The following is a 19354-nucleotide window of genomic DNA, read 5'->3' as shown; positions in this document are numbered from 1 at the left end:
TGTATTTACATAATACAGCAACAGGACTCTATGTGATTATTGCTGTGTACAGTGGGGAGAAAATAATAATGTGTAGTTCCTTTGAGGGGAAATTTTAGACTGAGTGTCAACATTTCATGTCACTAGGTGTTGAAAAAGATATTAGGCAGTTACAAACAAACACACACACACACACACACACACACACACACACACACAGACACATATACACACACCTACTGTAACTACATTGCACGGACAGACACTGTTGTATTTACAACAATGGTGGAGGCCAAGAGGTGTGAAGCTTTGATTAAAACAAGACAATTTGTCATTGTCAGACTAAGGGGAAGAGGGAGAGAGAGGTGTTATGAAAATATCATTAAATCTCTATAGTTGTGATGAATTATTGATTTGATGTGAATCTCAATGGTGGCGTCGTGTTTTTGTTCAACCAATTAATGGCGTGGTTGCTCCCCATAGCAAAAAAAAAAAACCCTGTGTAGGCTGTGTGCAAGGGAGGAGAAGCTGTTGCAATATTGGTATTTGGCCCCGAAAATATCTCAGTATTTTGTTTCTATTTATTGGTTTTGCTCCAAAGGATTTATTACACTTTTAATAATAGCCTGAAAGCACAAACAGTCCCGCTACCACCTCGTGTCTCGAATTAGACATAACATCATGGAAAAATTATAGTTGCTGCTGATGGTTGCTCAGTCCCAGCTGAAATATTTGTAAGAATGAAATCTACAGCATTTCCCCTTCAGGCTCAGCCCTGTAAGAATGATATGTTACAATTAAATTAGTTTAATATCTAGATATTCTAAAGGCTCGATCAAATCTGTATTTTCTCGCACGTAAATATGGTTGTATTTGTTTAATAAAATACACCAGCGGAGACAACCAGGGACTATTGAGTCAGGATGTTTGTGTTTTAGCAGATTTATTCCATCTTTACGTTTCAGAAATGGTCTCTCAAAGTGTTGTTTGTGAATTCTTCATCATATTTATTTGAGGTAAAGTGTGTCTGTGAAGAGCACAGGGTGAAGATCTTAACATTTACAGTATCCTACCAGCCGTATAATGAATTTTTTATTTTATTTTATTGGCTGAACTTGTGTATTAATGATGCATACTGATGTTAAAATATGTGATACGGCAGGATCTGCTGCCTGCTGTCAGAAAGGTTCATGTTCAGATGATGTAAAGCTCACGCTGGTCTGGAGAACATTTCATCACTAAACACTTCACAAGAAGCTGGTGGAAATCCAGCCTCTTGGGACTGGAGTGTTTACAAGAACAGCTTTTATCTTCTGTTTAATCATATTCAGGATGTGATCTCTATATGAGATATACAGTGACAAGAAACAGTATGTGAACCCTTTGAAATTGCATAGTTTTCTGCTTTAATTTGTCATAAAATGTGATCTTATCTCTATCTAAGTCCCAAGTATAGACACACACATGTGCTGAACCTAATCCCACACAAACATTATAATGTCTTGATTGAAAACATCCATGAAACATTCATAGTAATGGTGGAAAAAGTAAGTGACACCTTAGGTTAATGACTCCATCAAGAGCTAATTGGAGTGAGGAGTTGGCAAACCTGGAGTCCAATCAATGAAACAAGATTTGAGTGAGGTGTAGAGCTACAGAGCCTAACTGCAGTAACTACATTTTTGGTCAAAATTGAGTTATAACTAAAAAATGAACTCCTTGATGTCTGTTTTATCTTGTGACAAAGTTTTAGATTTCAATTTTGCTTTATTTCAGATAAATAATAATATATAAACCACAAAATCCAACTCAAAACCAAGCAGTAATTGCACTTACCACCATCTGCTTTGGACATATATACTAATTTAAACATAAAAAATAATAGAAATTATGAGTTTATTTGATAGGGAAATTATTATCTAGATAGTGATGAAGTAAAAAAGCGAGATACAATTATATAAAAACTAAAATACAACATTACTTTATAACATTAAGTCTAAAATACAGAAATCTTTGAATAGAGTTGTTAAACACTTTTAAATACATTTATAACAAAATCAATTTGAAAATGTTTATACACTGAAAACAAAATATAAAAGCTGATATAAAAGCTGAAAGAAGACAACAACATTGTAGTTACTGCACTCTGTTTTTGCATTACTATTAGAACCTTTTACAAAAATGCAAAACCAGAGTGGAGTAACTACATTTTTTGGGGTCAAAGGTCAAATCATGTAGAAATAAGTGTCATATCACTTACCTACCTATAACCCATTTGGCTGACCAGTTAAAAAACATTTAAACACTTTGAAGCAGTTTTTTTTTTCTTCAGATTTAGCCTTTGCATAGTAACTGCAGTTAGGCTTTGTAGGGCAGTATAGACCTATTAAAACACTCAACACTTACTTTTTGGGTTTGCTATTCCAAAGAATCATATGCTGATGTGCACCGTGCTTTGCAAAAAAAAAGCTGTGTAAGACTGAAAGGGGTAACGGAGTAATCTCAAAGACTTTAAGTATTCACCAGTCACACAAATTGTCCCCAAATGGAGACAATTTAACTGTGACTACTCTCCCTAGAGGTGGGCGTCCAGCCAAGTTGGCTCCAAAGGCCCAAAGCAGAATGCTCAGTGAGGTAAAAAAGACCCCCAGAGTAACAGCGAAAGACTCATTGGAACTGGTTAACATCTCTGTTCATGAGTCTGCCATCCACAAAGGATTGAACAGGCATGGCAGGAGACCACGGAGGAAATCACTGCTTTCCCAAAAAACACATCACTGCACGCCTGAAGTTTGCAAAAGAGCACCTTGACACTCCACAATGCTAGTGGGAAATTTGTTATGTGGGCTGATGAAACTGTGGTTGAATTTACAGGTCTGACTAGCAGCTACAGAAAGCAATTGGTTGAGATTATTGCTCCCAAAGGAAGTTTGAACAGTTATTAATGCCAAGGGTTCACTTACTTTTTCCACCAGTACTATGAATGTTTCTTGGAGGTGTTCAATAAAGACATTAAATATTATTATTGTTTGCTTGGTATGAGGTTAAGCAATGGCCCTCATTTATCAGAGTGTATATTTGGTCTTACGACAGGGTTCACGTGGGATTTATCAAATGATCGTATCTCACCAATCACAGCTTAAGAATGATTGGCTGTTGATAAATGTGGCGACTCGAAACAAGCGTAATTTAAATGTCACGCCCTTATATACGATTCAGAAGGCTCGCCTCCAGAGTTTACGACACCGAAGGACACAATACGGCCAAAAAGAGGATTTTTCCCCCCTAAAGTCAACTTTATTAGCAACATGCCCCGTTACAAATAACAACAGTAGCGATATAGACATATTACAGAAATATGCAGCGATGGAGGTTTATGAAATAAAAGTATTTATAGTTATAAACTCAAACAAGTTTGGTGAATATTTTACATTTGGAGCACAGACTTAAAAGTTTTCACAGCTTTTTGGATGAAGGAGGTAAACAATGTTTTAAAGTAAGTTTTAATTCTAAAAGAAGAGGCCTATTTCATTTATACATCGTGATATATAAAGCCTAATAATCTATATAATATCCAAATATTGTTATTATTATGATGGAGAGATATTATTCACCTCTTTACATTTAGTAATCATTCTGTCCCAGTCTGAGGAGCGTGTAGCAGAAGACAACAAGATTTAATAGCCTCGGCTAGTATTTTGTTTAAAGAATTCCACCTTTAATGATAAATGATGTAGTCTAAACACTCTTTGCTTTGTCACCATTAAAAATGAGATCTGATCGTACCCTCCGCTCACGTCCACATTGATAAATGCCGATCGAGGCTTTCGTAGAAATGATTGTACGCCCACTTTACGCTCACTTTCTGACGTACGCTCGTTTGATAAATGAGGGCCAGACTGTGTTTGTCTATACTTGGGACTTAAATGAAGATAAGATCACATTTCATGACAAATTAATGCAGAAAACTAGGTATTTTCAAAGGGTTTACAAACTTTTTTTCTGGCACTATGGAAAAACCCTGTTACCCACATCCCTGATCACTTGTGAATAACATTATCCAATTCTCTAATCACTGTTGTCTGTGGGGTGTGAAATCAACTCAGGATTTAAATTGATACTTTACTTAAGTAAAAGTACCAGAACAACAATGTAAAATAAAACTCAAGTGCTGCATTCAAAATCCTACTTTAAAGTGAAATTAGCAATTCTAATCCAACACACTTTTACTTTTAAATAATTCATTTTTTCCTCCTTGTGGCCCACTAGCTGTCCTGTGTGTGCATTTAAAAAACAAAAACAGTATTCATACAGCGCTTTGGCTTTGTAAATGAGAAACAAACAAAGTAACTCAGACTGAGCCATGCAACTGTTAATGCTTGTGCAAAGACACAGACAGGGGAAAGGTCATGGATGTATAAAGAGGAATTCAGTGGGAGTGAGAGGAACAATAAAAAAATAAAAATAAAATAAAAAAAGAGCACTGATAGGAGGGAGTGTATTTGTTTGGGTGGTGAGTTCAGATATCAATAATCTTGATAAGTGAAAGTACAGCACTATCAAAATTAAACATTCTGCAGTGAAATTTCCCCTGTGGCTGATGTATTATTATATAATTTTATTTTTACCTCTTTGTTTGGTTTGTTTGTCAGCAGGATTATGGGAAAACTAATGGCCCGATGTTCTATGAGAAAGGGTGAAGCATGGGCCACGAAAAGACCCCGTTACATTTTAGAGCAGATCTTTATCGAAGGCAGATACACGGATTGTTTTTCACTTTTGTTAACAGTGCCAGATAAGACATGTCTTTGACTGAGGTCTGCGCTCTCTGACTGCCCTTCCAGTTACATTTTTATTGCTGATGCAATCATCTGTAAGCAGCATTAAGTTAGTTGAGCTGGAGTTAATTTATCTACTATAGATACAGTCAGATCTGATACCAACTTCTGCTATAAAAATACTTTTTTTCTCCTTTTCTCTTTTTGTTTTGTCTTTAGTTATCTTGCCTGGCAGTTGGATTCTCACAATATCATGTGGAATCGGAGGGATCACCAGATCGCAAATCCATCTTGTCGGGTTTCAAGTAATGTGTTTGTGTCTGAACAACCAGAGGCTCTAATCAATCAGTGTCCCGTGAGGAGCTACTGGCAGCTAGTGTGTGTGTGTGTGTGTGTGTGTGTGTGTGTGACAACTCTAAAGGGTGACTGTTGGTTCAAAATCACAATGGCGGCTCCTAAAGAGGTTAGTGTAGATGCTGCAGCAACAGTTATATAAGAACCGGAGAGTGTTTTTATTATTAAGAAAAGAGCAAAAGAACGGCACTGAAGTATTGTTCCTCCTCACTCCCTGCTGTGTGTGTTTGGTGTGTTGCCGAGGTCAGAGTCTTGACGCAAAACATCAACGCTCTAGATGTTCTACACTCACATAATAATTCACTCTATATGACTGGGCGGACTGAACTATATTTCAGTGTCAAGCACATGTTGGAATGCTTTTGAAACCATTATATGTAACTTGGACATCAAAAAAACTCTTCCAGTTTTAACCTTGACATGGAGAGTTTTCTTGACCCACAAATCACCAAATCAATGCTCACTGGATGACACATTGCTCTCACTACTGTCAGGAAGGTTGGCATGTAAAATATGTAACCCACTGCCTGTATGTTTTTTAATAAGACCCAAGGTCCTGTCTCCTGTCTCTATCTGACTTAAACACAAAACTTTGACTCACAATTTTGACTGCTCGGACTCAAGGGTTTCATTTTGCAGAGGGAGGGTTGTAGGTCAGTTAAGGACTCAAGTCTGAGCTATAAATGAGGAAAATGTGTAGAATATTTTGCTTTTTGGTGTATATTATTAAATATGTTTCCTTGTTAACACTTAGTGTTCAGAATTTCCGCGTTTTATTTCTTCCGGAGGGCGTAGCGGGCTCAATTTTAGGAATATACTGATATTATCATATTATATATGGAACTAGAAGATATAAGGAATCTACACTGCCCTACAAAGTCTAACTGCAGTAACTACACAAAGGGTAAAACTGAAAAGGAAAACTGCTTTAAAGTTTTTTAAGTTGCCAACCAAATGGGTTATAGGTAGATAAGTGATATGACACTTATTTCTACATGTATTGATGATGTAATTTTATGCTGAAAAATCATGAAGATTTATTTGACCTTTGACCCCAAAAAATTTGTTAGTGCACTCTGGTTTTGCTGTGAGTGCAGTAACTACAATGTTGTTGTCTTCTTTCAGCTTTTCTATTAAGTTTTTTCAGTGAATAAACATTTTAAAACAGATTTTTTTATAAGCGGTAAATTAACTTACTGTGGTTTGATTTGATTTTGAGTTGAATTTTGTAGTTACTGCAATTTTTATATCATTATTTCTCTGAAATAAAGCAAAATTGAAATCTAAAACTTTGTCACAAGATAAAACAGACATCAAGGAAATCATTTTAGTGATAACTCAATTTAAATGTAGTTACTGCAGTTAGGCTTTTAGGGCAGAATAGACCCCAATCATGTCTGTCAAGACTGTTATTATTTATCATTATTTGTAGCTCTAAATAATTATTTAAGGGTTTTGTGCCTCTCCGTTTTATTTTGAAAAGTCTGTGTTGCTTCCTGTGTTGCATCCTGTGTTACTTCCTGTGTGATTGCAGCAGTTGCATCCAGGGTTTTGACAGCTACTATTTTGCTGAATTTTTAAAATCCGAACAATGTCAGGGTACCCTTTAGGCTATTTTGGTGATTTTCAAAGCAGCCATGTGACCTCTGACGTCATGCCATCTCAATAAAAATAGGCTCTCTGTGTTCCCAAAAGTCTCCCTAAAAACCACATAGTTTTTCTCATGTAGTACAAATTTGACATTTCTGCCTACTGTATTTGAATGTTTGTGCACACTGAGGTCCCTAAACAGGCTTTGAATGACATAAACTGGGTACCACTGGAAAGCTGAGACTCTTGTGGATCCAATGAGCCCAGTTTTCTTCATGTGTGATGATGTTAGTCATCAGTTGTAGCTAGTTCATTGCAGGGAGGGCATTTCTTGAGTCTGTATAAAATGAGCTGCTGTGACCTCTAGGATAATCACAGCCTCATGAAACTTTACAACCATAAGCGAACTGTTTATATTCAACACAACATGTCTGTAAAAAATGCTTATAAGTCAATATTCTTATTTAAAATAATGATGACGTCACTCACCCCATTGACAGGATAGGTCTTCCAGTCCAGTTCTCCGAGCACTGTCGTAGTGTCCAACAGAACCACTAGAAGAGACCGGGGTGGTGCAAGAAAAGAGAAAAAAAAAGTCATGTAAAATGGAGAGAAAAGTTTGAAGAGTGAAAGAAAGATAGTGTAAGCACAAAGAGTGACAGGAGGGAAAGAGAGAGAGAGTGCGAGAGAGGTTGGACAGTGAATTTAAAGAGAAGAGAAATGGAGGTGACAAAATAGGAAGAGAGCAGACAATAGTTATCAAGCTGTCAATGAGCAGCTGACAGAGCTGTAAAGCCGTTATCAGATTCAACCACCTATGAAATAACAGCTCTTAGGAGAGTCCAGCACAACACCAACACTAACACAGATCCGCCCTCCATCTGGAAGTCTGGAAGATTAGTACTCTCCTTCTCAGAGGTCAGGAGTTTTCTGTGCTACATGACATCAAAGATAAGCCAAAGATGAATAAAAGGGAAAGATGGAAGGACTGTGGAAAACTTTGAATATTTAACTAAACATAGTGTGACCTAATTAAAGTTTAGCAAACTCGTATGAATAGCTACCCTTTCAGTAATAGTAACACAGTGTTTGGAATTCTGCCTCGAGCCAATTTAAATCACTTTAACCCACGATCCCACAGCCCAGTATACCGAGCAATTACATGCATACTGTTTAATTCCTCAAAATGTGGGTCCAGTTCCAATTAGCAGTGCCAATGTAAGAAGTAGAGCCTTATATGTGGTGTGGTTGGAACAGTGGATTAGCGTTTGGCACATCTTACATGCAAGAGTTTGCATCCTGTCACTGCCCCGCATTAACATTTGCTGTTTAATTAACTATAACCAACCATGTGCGTAACTCTTAGTATACCTTATTTAAATGCCATAACCACAATCTTTCTCAACTGTAACTATACTGTAATTGACATGCACAGGTATTACAAAAATGACAAGAATGTTAAAGAACCGTGAGATTTATCAAAAACATCTAAATCATTTTGTTGGTTTTAAAACACAGAAAACACAAAATGTTTTCAATGAAAGAAATTCGGGTTTTGCAAAAACTATCAGGGGATAGGCCTAGATAAGTATTTTTTTACTTCAGCCTACTGCCTTTTTTTCGGACCAAAATGATATAAGGAAATGCGTATTGAATATTAAGTCAACTGGTTCTTATATTTATCTCATTACTTAGACGGGGCAGATGCATGTATATGTATAGGGCTTTATATACTGTACGTGTGTAAAGGTCTATATGTTTATATGCACATCTGTATAACGATGTGTATGCGAGTATGTGTATGTATATATCAGGGATGGGCAACTTAAATGCTGGAGGGGGCCACAATTTTTCATCAACACTATCACAGGGCCACATATAGGACCGTGCACTTAATCAAATGTGATGAAACTGCAATTTTAAATATGTTTACAGTGCAGTAACTTAACATATTTCATGCTCAAATGGATGTTTAACAGTATAAATAGGAATACAAAAGGTTTGAAGCAAATAAAAAATAACCACTTACTGTGATTTTTTTTTTTTCAGTGCAAGAACAGCAGACCAACATTAGTCATTTTGTGCATTTTTATACTGCACTTTTAAGATTTCATGCTCAAATGTATGTAGTTGTACTGAGGGCCACTTCAAGTGAAGGTGGGGCCGTATGAGGCCCCCGGGCCTCCAGTTGCCCATCCCTGGTATCTATGCATCTAGCCTACGTTGTTGTTGTTTACGTTGTTGTTTATTTTTCGGTTCAAAAAGAAGAATTAATTAATGGGAAAAAATGGAAAAAAGTCCTCCAGTATTGACCTTGTTGTGTGGCGATAGGGTTGGATGGCAGCACTGAGATCAGTAGTGCTGCAGAACAATATATGGATTAGTAAACGTTTGAATGCACATGATGATCTTGGCTTCATTGTTATAATACAATATCAGCTCAATGGACACCTCCTGATGACAAGACAAAGACTATAATGTTTGAATCATCTTTGCATGGTTTTGTCATTTACACTGACCAAGTCACACAACTTTAATCTGACAGTGATCATTAACAAATTGCAAAAATATAATGGAATTTAATCTGAGTACTAGTGTTTGGTGGTGGTTTTGTGTGAGCATGTTAACAACTTTGTTTCTTTGTGCGTGTCCGTGACCACATTGTGTACATACAAGTGTAACATTCTCAAGCTGTCTGCACTCTGGTCACGGCTCAGGCATGAAGAGAGCCATTATCTGGCCCTCGCTAAGCCCCCTGAGCCAATTTGATATGATGAATGTGCAATTTCCTTTGTCTCCACACAGCCAGTTAATTACAATCTCTATCAATAAAGTGTGTCCCACTTCAGTGGTCGACACTATAGACCAAAGAGTCACATCTTCAGACGACCTGTCACTCCAGCGACTTTGCCAAATCTGGACTAATTTGATGGGGTTGCTACTGTTTTGAGAACAAGTCAGATAACCAGTGAAGATACACTTTGGTGAGACTAAATGAACCGCTTCAGTATTTACAGAGACTTCATTTAGCCTTGATCCCCTGCTGGTAATTAAGGGCTGAATTATAATAAGATGGCCTTGCCTCTGTTTAAAAGGAGGACGGAGAGTGACGGGGAGAGAGAGAGAGAGACTGTGAGACAAAGCGAGACAGAGAGATATTGATTTTTGACCAAATTAGAAAAACAATCTTTCATAATCATGAGCGATGTACCATGGCATGTTTGACGGCAGCAAACTTTCCCCACCAACTCCCCTAACTGTGTTTAAGAGAGGGACAGACAGACAAACACACACCCAAACATACACACACTATAATGCAATTGTACAATTATTACATTTCTGCAACTGTCTTTGAAGCCAGGAAATAATAGATGACCTGAGACCACAGAGTGGAATTTGATACAGGGATTTTTTCACTCAAAGCAGACATACCCTGTACACACACATGCCGACGAGTATTTATCAGCAGCACAAATCATATTACTCTTGTCGTATTGTGTCTGGAAGCATAATAATCTGTGACTGTCCTTTCTACAGGACCATAGGAAAGTGATCACATTTTAGAAAATAAGTTGGCCCAAATAAATAGCAGTGAATCGCCAGTTTCTCTTGTGATTCTTGATATGTTTGTATTTGTATTGCTTGGTGAGGTGTTCAGTGCATCAGCGAACAAATGTTCAAACTGAATCCTGAAGCTGAAGCTGCAGCATTGAGGCTCCCATCACTAAAGACATCGTTGTCAGCTCAATCGTGAAATATAGTGTTAGAACCTGGTGAAAGAGCTCACTGAAACATGAAAACAATCACAATGTGATAACTTTGCTGTAGACAGGTTGTTGCTCAGGTAATAATCTTTTTTTATTTATAATTTTTATTTATCAAATGCTTGGTACAAACATAAAAAGCATACATGGATACAATTTATTTTCTTTTTTCTTTCTAACATTTGTGAACATGAATTAAGTTTCAAAAGACCTAAAATATCATGCAACCAGACTTTGATCGAAGGTGGATGAGGAGACTTCCACAATGGAAGAATTATCTTACGAGCAATAAAGGAGGCGAAGGCAGCAACGTTATTTTGGATGGCTGTGGTTCGGGGTCATCTGGGGGCTTGCCGAAAATAGCTACATGTGGGGTCGGATTTAGAGTTATGCCTAATATATCTGAAATTGCTTTAAAGAACAGTTGCCAGAATTCAGACGCTGAGGTAATAATATTAACAGTGCTTATAAAGGCTTTTGGGTTTTGTACCAAACTGAACGGAAACTTTTGTGCCATCAACAGACAAAACTTGACTGAATACAGTCTAAAATACAGCCACTGTTAAACAACAGAAATTTTTGTGTTCATATTAAACAAATGGAATATAACATGTTAGTTTGTGAAGTTTAGACGTGCTGGTTAGGCAGATTTATTACTTTCTTTACTAACTTCGGAGAGAAACTAATTTTACTGTCTAGTGTCCACCAAGTGCATTAGTTATGTTTAGTACGGTTCATGTGATATCTAAAAAAATATATTTTATTTGAAGTTGAGAAATGGTCACATGGTTGCAGTTTTAAGTACTTGTAAGTTGTAAGCTGTATGCAACAAACTATTTGGTTAAGGTTAAAAAAAGAAAAAAGACTATACTTTGTGTTGAAATATTTTCCTTTTTTAAATGTAACTAGTTGACGTAGTTATGTAGGTGATGAAGCTATCTATGGAAATTAACTTACTTGTGAACTTGCAAAGTGACTTAAAATTTCTACTTTGACTTAAATGTTTCACAGGGGACACAAACACCGGTCTCCTGGGTCAAAGTCCTGCATTTTTTTTACATTCATCCTCCCTTTGCAGACTTTCTCGCTCTTATACCACAACACCTGACTATTTTTTACTGGCTGTTTTACCTTTTGCTACCTTTTGCTGGCTGTTATAATAACAGCCACTAGGGGTCGCCACCTAACAAGATTCGTCAGTATAGGTTGTAATCATAGACTGTATATAAATAGTGGACGTAGTGACCGTGACGTCACCCATTAGTTTGTGGCCCGTTGGAAACATCGAGTTCAGCGTTACACTTGTCGCCACCTTGTGTCGCCATCTTGTTTCATCCTGCAGACCATATCTGGACTGTGGAGGAGGAGAGGGATCTGATCACTGACTACAGCCTCTCTACACCTCAACCTGACTGAGAGAAGCCGCTGCTAATTAATGTTAGCATTACCTGGAGCATTAACTGGAATGTTCATTTTGGCTAGCAAAAAACAAAATGTATGTTACTTGCCACAGAAAAATGAACAGCGACTCCTTGGAGTGTCTGTTCGTCCAACCAAACGCTGAACAAGACATTTTTAAGAGAAAAATACAGTGAAAGGGTCAAAGTTATGAGACCAAACCGGTAAACATCCTCTTTTCTATCTATATAACGTTATATTTAACTTTTTTGACACGTTGCCCTGGATACGCATTGTTCTGCTTCTCTCCTGATGACGTCTCGCCCTGTTAGCGACCTGTCAATCAAAGGTAGCCACGCCCCAAATCATACGATTCTTTATCTTCTATTTTCTTCCAAATGGGGCCATTATTTAAACTATTAACATGAAATTGTCTTGAAGAAGATTTTTCACTAGCCATTGAGACCATAGTGTTGTCATTAAAAAATCTGACGTAATAAAACAAGTGAGAAGTTTTCTCATTTTGCATTGAAATGATTGGACAGAAAGGGTTTTGCAGCCACACTTAGCGCCCCCTGCTGGAATATTTGGTAGAATGCAGCTTAAGGCACTTCCTGGTTTGCCTCCTTGCTCAGACCAGGAGGTAGCCGCCTGGTCGTAATAAGCTTCTCCTGGTTCGTGATTATGTGGGTTATATACAAATTATAGTGCATTACTTTTCGTAGGTGTAAGTCTGAGCAGTGAATAAGAACAGCCTGTTCTGTAGCACCACATATATGGTTTCACAATAAAGAAAATCCTCTCCTACCCACTGTACACCCATACATAACACAGATCTCCTCACCAGCAGATACACAGCCTTTATTGAGCAGTAGTTTTCAGAAAATTGCTCCACATGTCTGTGGGTGACATCTGAATAAAACCTGAGCTTGAAAGGAATGGGAAAAGCCTCATATATATCTTCCCCGCAAGAGGCTTATGAACACTCAAAAGCTAGACATTAAGTTAGAATCCTCAATTATTTAAGTATTTGCAGAGGATATTCAAGTATACAAGCACTTGGCTGAGATCCCCACGGAGAGAAAGGCTTTTCTATAAGGGCCGTTGTTTTGTTTTTTTTCTTTTCAGTTTCCAGGATGTGGTTTGAGAAAGCCACTGGGAGAGGCAGAATCATTATTTTCTATATGAGATGGTAATAAAAGCCGACAGCAGCGTCTAATTCACCTGTTCATGACACAGATGATGCTGCACCCCTGTATTAAAAGAGAAAGACAGTCTAGCATCTGTCTAAATGCTCTTGCTGTGTTGGGATGAATTATTACAGAGATGTCAGACCCATCGTTTTTTTAAATACACACGAGCTGATCAAAATATATAATAAGTATTAAGTTGATTGACAGAAAACCAACACTGACAATTGTGTCTGAGCTGTTTATCAAAAGAAATTTGCTAGTTACAGCTTCTTAGATGTGAGGATTTGCTTGCTTGTCTGAATACCTTTCAGACAAAATACAGCAAAAACTGACCTTTCACTAAACCCCTCCCCCAAACCATTGTTGTCATAATTACAGTTTACAGGAAAGTTCTTACTCAAACTAACAAGAAAGTGTTTTTTCAGACACATTAGTTTTGTATTTTCCTTTTAATGTTAAAAAGTGAAATCATACTGTAAAGCCACAGTGTAAGTGCTTTAAACATGCATTCTTTCTAATGGCCAGCAGGGGGAGACTCCACTAGATGCAAAAATAAGTCTGACTGTATGGAAGTCTATGAGAATATAACCCTACTTCTGACTTGATTTATTAACCCGGTAAGAATTCTATTGTGTGATTGACAGGTACAGTACTCTGCAAAACAACCCACAAAAATAAGACGGATAGTTCAAAAATAGAGTTTGTCGATATTGACATGTTTTATTGCATTTATTTGAGTGTTTCAGAGATGGAGAGAAAATGTTGCTCTTTGTTTAGCCTTGTGTTGTGATGTATTGTTGTCATTTTCCTTTTCCTATCATACTCTCTAGCTCAGCTTTAAGAAGAAGATAAAAGAAATAAACAAACATATTGATGTTACATTTTTTCACATCGTACTTATAATACTAGAACTTCATTTACACTGCAGTACAAGCACAATGCTGCCTATTAATTTATGTATTCTACTGCATATGAATCTACAAGCAGTGAGAATGCTGACCGGGGCCTTTTAGTACGATATGTAGCCATCAAGTGCGTCTTCAACAAGATTCACCAACTCAGCTGGAAACCAGTGACATCCTCTTAGTACAACGTGTTGCGCTAATGTTGCTTAATTAGTAAGATAGCGTCAGCTTATAAAATCAGTCACTGACTAGTAAGTCATTTTGTGTCTATCTATATCATTTCTGACACATTAGTTGAAAAAATACTTCGGAGGTAAATCTGTCGCCTAGGGCTGGGCGATATGACCTCAAATCAAAATCACGATTAAATGAACATTTTAAGTATAATTAATGAAAGATTATTTTTGGTTTGGGCCTCATAGTTAACTGCCATTGTCTCTCTATATGTTCAACTATTATTTATAGTATAATATATTTATTTAATATTTCAAACTGAAACCAAAGCATCGCTTGAAATGAAAAGTCACAATTTAGTTTAAAAGTAGAAATCGACTTCTTTAAATCAGTGGAAAATAAATAACTGGCATTTCTTGCAAACATTTTTTTCCGCATCGTTTACATTTGACTTCTTTTTGTTCGTTGTCGTCTTCCCTAAAGCTAAAATGTGTAATTTTTCTTGGGTACAAGCCGCTGAAGTTGCTCAGTTGGCTCGGTGTTTCAGTTCTCCTCCATGTCGCTGATTGGACGGGCTGATTTTTGGGGTTAGCTGCGGAGTCACGTGACTTCACGTGACTCCGCAGCTAACCCTAAAAATAATTGAATTTCATCATGGGAAAGATTACATCAGTTAGAGGTTCTGAATGTCTGTTTTGATTAATTTTCGATTAATTGCCCAGCCCTACTGTCGCCATTATCGTTGTATAATGTAATCTATGATCACCTACCTGACAGATGCATAGCAACAGCAATAATGGGAATGTACCATTATTTATGACATAATTTATCCAAAATGACTGTTTTGACCACAAACAGCTAAATTACCAATAAACACCCTGTTATGTAAGCACTACTTTTCGTCTCTGTCACTTTCTCACTCTGAGAGGACACACACAAGTGATTCACATTTGTGAGAAATCTCCCTCAGATAGAATGTGCCCAGCTAACATCTATATGAGCCTGCTCTCACTATATTTTAAACTCCTCACGTTGTCGATTTTCCCTGTGTGCATCCCCTCCCCTTCAAGCCTGTCACCACCACAGGCAGACAGGCATCCTGGGGGGGAAACTGAGCACACACACACACACACACACACACACACACACACACACACACACACACGACACAGAGAAATGAAGTAAAGGAGACTTTGACATTTGGCTACTGAAACGGCTCCTGTCGTCTTTGAAAATGTGTATCCTAAACATTAAACATTCAGGAAGGAATATTAAACTGACCTCTGCAAACGTGCGATGTTGAAGATGTCGAGAACAGATTACTTTCTGACAACCGTTTACCCATGTGACTTATGGGTTCGACTGAGGGGAGATAAAATTATTTTGTCCTGTGTGATTCTCATACATATGCAGCTGCACACACTGGCCATGTGACTGGAAATTAATTTTGAAAAGTGGAAAATTATTCAGATGCATTTAGTCTCAAGCACTACCCCAACAGAATAAGTATATAATAACTAAGTATAACACGAGTGTCTGTGAGGAATCCGGTATTGGCCAAAATCTGTTATATTTTCAGCCGTGAATGTATGAACTCATCATAGAGGACAGAAATAGGCAACTCAAGTATCAGTATAGCTGACAGAGTATGCCAGAGGCTGACATTCACTGTAACACAGTGAGGTCCCTATAGCTGTGGCAATGTTTCTGTGCACTCCGATTTTGGAGGTGAAGTTTAATGTCAGAGCTCCTTCCTGAATTTGGCTGATGGAGCTCCTGTCTGTCACAGCTCACAGCACCTATACATTTTTAGATTTTGATGCTGCATACATGTGTTTCAGCGTGTGTTTGTTGCAAAATTCAGAGCAAAATTAGTCTATTTTTAGATGAAATATCTTGAAAACCTTGTTTTGTCTTTGTGCCCTTTTTCAGTTGTACAGAATCAATGAACAGGACTACAGATGTATCCACTGAAAAAAGCCAACAAATGTATATTTCTGCGTGCATTTTGGCAGAAATCTTTCAGATGGAATGCTGAAAAAGTTGCTAAACATTGAGTTTTAAATGTGTTTGTTGTAAAACATACAGTATCATTATTTTGATTAGATTAGATCTACCAGAACCAAGACTGACACCTTTTGATTTAGGCAACACATTTACATTTTACCATGAATTTTGAGGCTATGAATGTATTTAAATCTTTTTTTCCCTGCAATTTTCAGAGAATAGTTGAAAAGGTTGCTGAAACATGGCCATGATATTAATAATAATAATAATAATAATAATAATAATAATAGATTGTATTTATATAGCACCTTTCAAAACACAGTTACAATATGCTTTACATAACAATAAAAATATAAAGAAGTAACAAACAAAGGCAAGATCATGTGCACCGACAGTATCAATTATCAGATTAGATTAGATTAGATTAGATTAGATCTACCGGGATCAAGACTGGCATTTTTTGGTTTGTGCAAAAAAATGAAATATTTACATTAATTTTGAGGCTGTAAATGTATAAATGTGTATTTTCGATGTGATCTCAAAGCCAGGCAAACAAATAGCGCACCACTTTTAAGGACATTCCATGTGTCATGTCTTTGTATTTTTAGTTTTACACGTGTCATTAAACCCTCATTCTGGCTTTAAACACTGTCATACTGTCACATGGCCACTGTTGGTTAGCTTTAGGCAACAAAACTACTTTATTAAGTTTAGGAAAAAAACGACATGGTTTGACATCACGTGTTGTAACAACGTAACAATACCAAAGGTTAAGCTAAGATTACTATAACTCAATCAAATTACTCAACACTGACTCTGTTGAACACGAATATGAGTCTCATAGGTCAAAGTCAAAGTGTGTCCTTGTTAGACTAATCCACCAGCCTTCTTGTCCAGTATGAAAGGACTCTGTTGCCCTTTATTGACCATCATATTACTTCCGGAGCACTTCCTCTATGCATTAAACATATTGCCATGGCGTGAAATGATAGAGCAAAAACATGCATTGTAATAACACCTGAAATTACTCAAGAAATTGGGGTGTTTTTCATATGAAACCAGACTGGTTTATATATACTGGTATATTTTGAGACAAGTTTGGTTTAGCCGACATTCTTGCATGCATTTTGAAGCTGTATATGTATAAATGTGTATTATCTGAGAAAATCAGAGTCAGACTCATGTATTTTAAAAGAGCGTTGGTGGGAAAAGTAACCAAAATATTATTATTACTGCCATGTTTGGTCTTTCAAGGATGTGTTGTGTAACCTATACAGTATCAGTGACAAGGACGGATACATCTACCCAAACCAGGACGGACATCTCTTGCTTCAGCCAATAAATTAAAATCTTTACATGAATTTTCAGGCTTTACATGCATTTTTGAATGTGATATTGATGTTTTCTGGTTGACCCACAGTCATCTCATGCTAAAACCAGGACAGGAGGCTGACAATGACATTGGAGGGAAATAAAAACAACACAAAGTAAAACACAGTAGTCACTCAGGTGTCATTCCATTGTCTAATGTACAAAATAGCCTGTGAAATATTACACTTTAATACTCATTACATGACTTATTTATTTGGAAGTGTTTGATATGATAAATGGCTGTACACAGTAATTAAACCTGCGCTGCAAAACATTAAGTTACCTTGTGTTTTGCGTGTGAGCGTGCATGTGCGTAATGGAGAGAGCAGAGGATCAGTACTGTTGGAAAAGACTTTAAATGTGGTGCAGCCAGTCTGTGGTTTCGATGCTCTTTGTACTCACCTTGGTTTGCGGTTCCCGGGTCCGACAGGATACTTCTAAGCAAGAACAAAAAAACCCAGTATTTCCCACCGGAGCACATCGTTGAGTCAGACACAAGTGCGCTCTGGACTAAAACGCTGCACAGACTCCTAAATAGATCCCCAAAATGAAAAGGTAAGGAGGTTTCATCAAAGAGGCTACTGAAAGCTCCCCAGTATCCAGACTCAGGAGGATCCACAGGAGTTCTTATTTATTTATTTTTCAGCCATCCCAAACCTCCCCATGTGGAGACGGTCAGACAGACGATATAAACGGCCAGCCATTGCGCACAAAACGACTGCTTGAGCTGGAGCAAGTTAAACATATAAATAAATGGAGGTGTAATTGGCTGGAAACCTCAAAACACGGGCAGGTCCGCAGGTACAGACTATCCCAAAAGTGTCCAAAAGCGAACTTCCCCGATGAGTGTTTGTGATAAAGTCAGTCTGTTTGGCATTTATTGTTTTTATCCCAAAACGAGAGAAAAACAGGGAAGGGAAAAGGGAAAATCCCGGACTTCCCGCCTCACTTTCAGCCAGCGCATCCCTCACTGTGTCTCTATCACTGCGTGTATCTCTCCCTCCCTCTCTCTCCCACTCTCTCTCTCTTTCTCTGGCGCAAGCAGAGGATTTTTCTATCACAAGTCCGTGCTGCACATCTAACTTGCTCTTTGTGATAGTTCTCACTTTACATCACGCAAAACGCGCGGGTCAGTCGCTTCCATCAGACGGCTTCTTCGTTATTGATTCAGGGGGCAGACGCTGGGGAGATGGAAGGAAATATGAAGCCATTATTAAAGTCGCTGTATCCAATCTGTGCCATGATGTAGGTTATACCTGCATTGGATTATGTTGTAGGAATAGTAATGTGTCTGGGCCAGTTTCTATTTATGGTGGCAGGGGAGGAAGGCGAGCAGACAAATAGAGTATAAGTTGATATGGGGCATGGTGGGTTGAAGGTGCACACATTCATTTATATGTTCCTGTGAGTCACTTCATTGTTGTGAGTGAAAATTTAAAAGCAATACTCTGCAGCCCATTCATGCACTGTAATTTAATGTTCCTCTTGCTCACCGTCATAAATTGAGGCAACACAGCAGTGATTCCATAAGAATATTCAAGGTGTTTTTTAAGACCTGTAAATTACTTTTATATTGTTGTTTATGTTTGCAAACGCTCTTTTTGGTTATCCAGGGAAAAAATAATGCACTGCATGCACATGAAGTGATGCATAGTATTCCAGCAGGAGCAGAAAAATACCTACAATCAACATGGATTCAACTGAAAATTGCAATACAACCATATGTTATTTTAGCAACAATAGCAGAAAAATGCATGATATAACAGGAAATCCATTTTATTAATTTAATGTGTTTATGTGTATGATTCCCTATTCCATACTTATGTCAGATTATGGTCGAT

The 19354-nt window shown here is 37.6% G+C and overlaps 1 protein-coding gene across 1 annotated transcript in view; it reads right to left on the bottom strand.

The window, feature by feature from the left end:
* The window catches only part of epha6 (eph receptor A6), a 75264-nt gene extending 56799 nt beyond the window's left edge, over positions 1-18465 (bottom strand). Inside the window, exons 1-2 of the mRNA XM_059349031.1 lie at positions 17916-18465; positions 7191-7255 (exon numbers count right to left, since the gene is read on the bottom strand). Coding sequence (XP_059205014.1) covers positions 7191-7255; positions 17916-17994 — 144 coding nt within the window. The 5' untranslated portion in view covers positions 17995-18465. The remainder of the gene's footprint in view (positions 1-7190; positions 7256-17915) is intronic.
* Positions 18466-19354: the final 889 nt, after the last annotated feature.

Source organism: Centropristis striata, chromosome 2 (assembly GCF_030273125.1).
Source record: "Centropristis striata isolate RG_2023a ecotype Rhode Island chromosome 2, C.striata_1.0, whole genome shotgun sequence".
In the NCBI taxonomy this organism is placed as follows: Eukaryota; Metazoa; Chordata; class Actinopteri; order Perciformes; family Serranidae; genus Centropristis; species Centropristis striata.
Note: the sequence above shows the minus strand (reverse complement) of the source record. Positions and strands in the feature narration are given on the sequence as shown.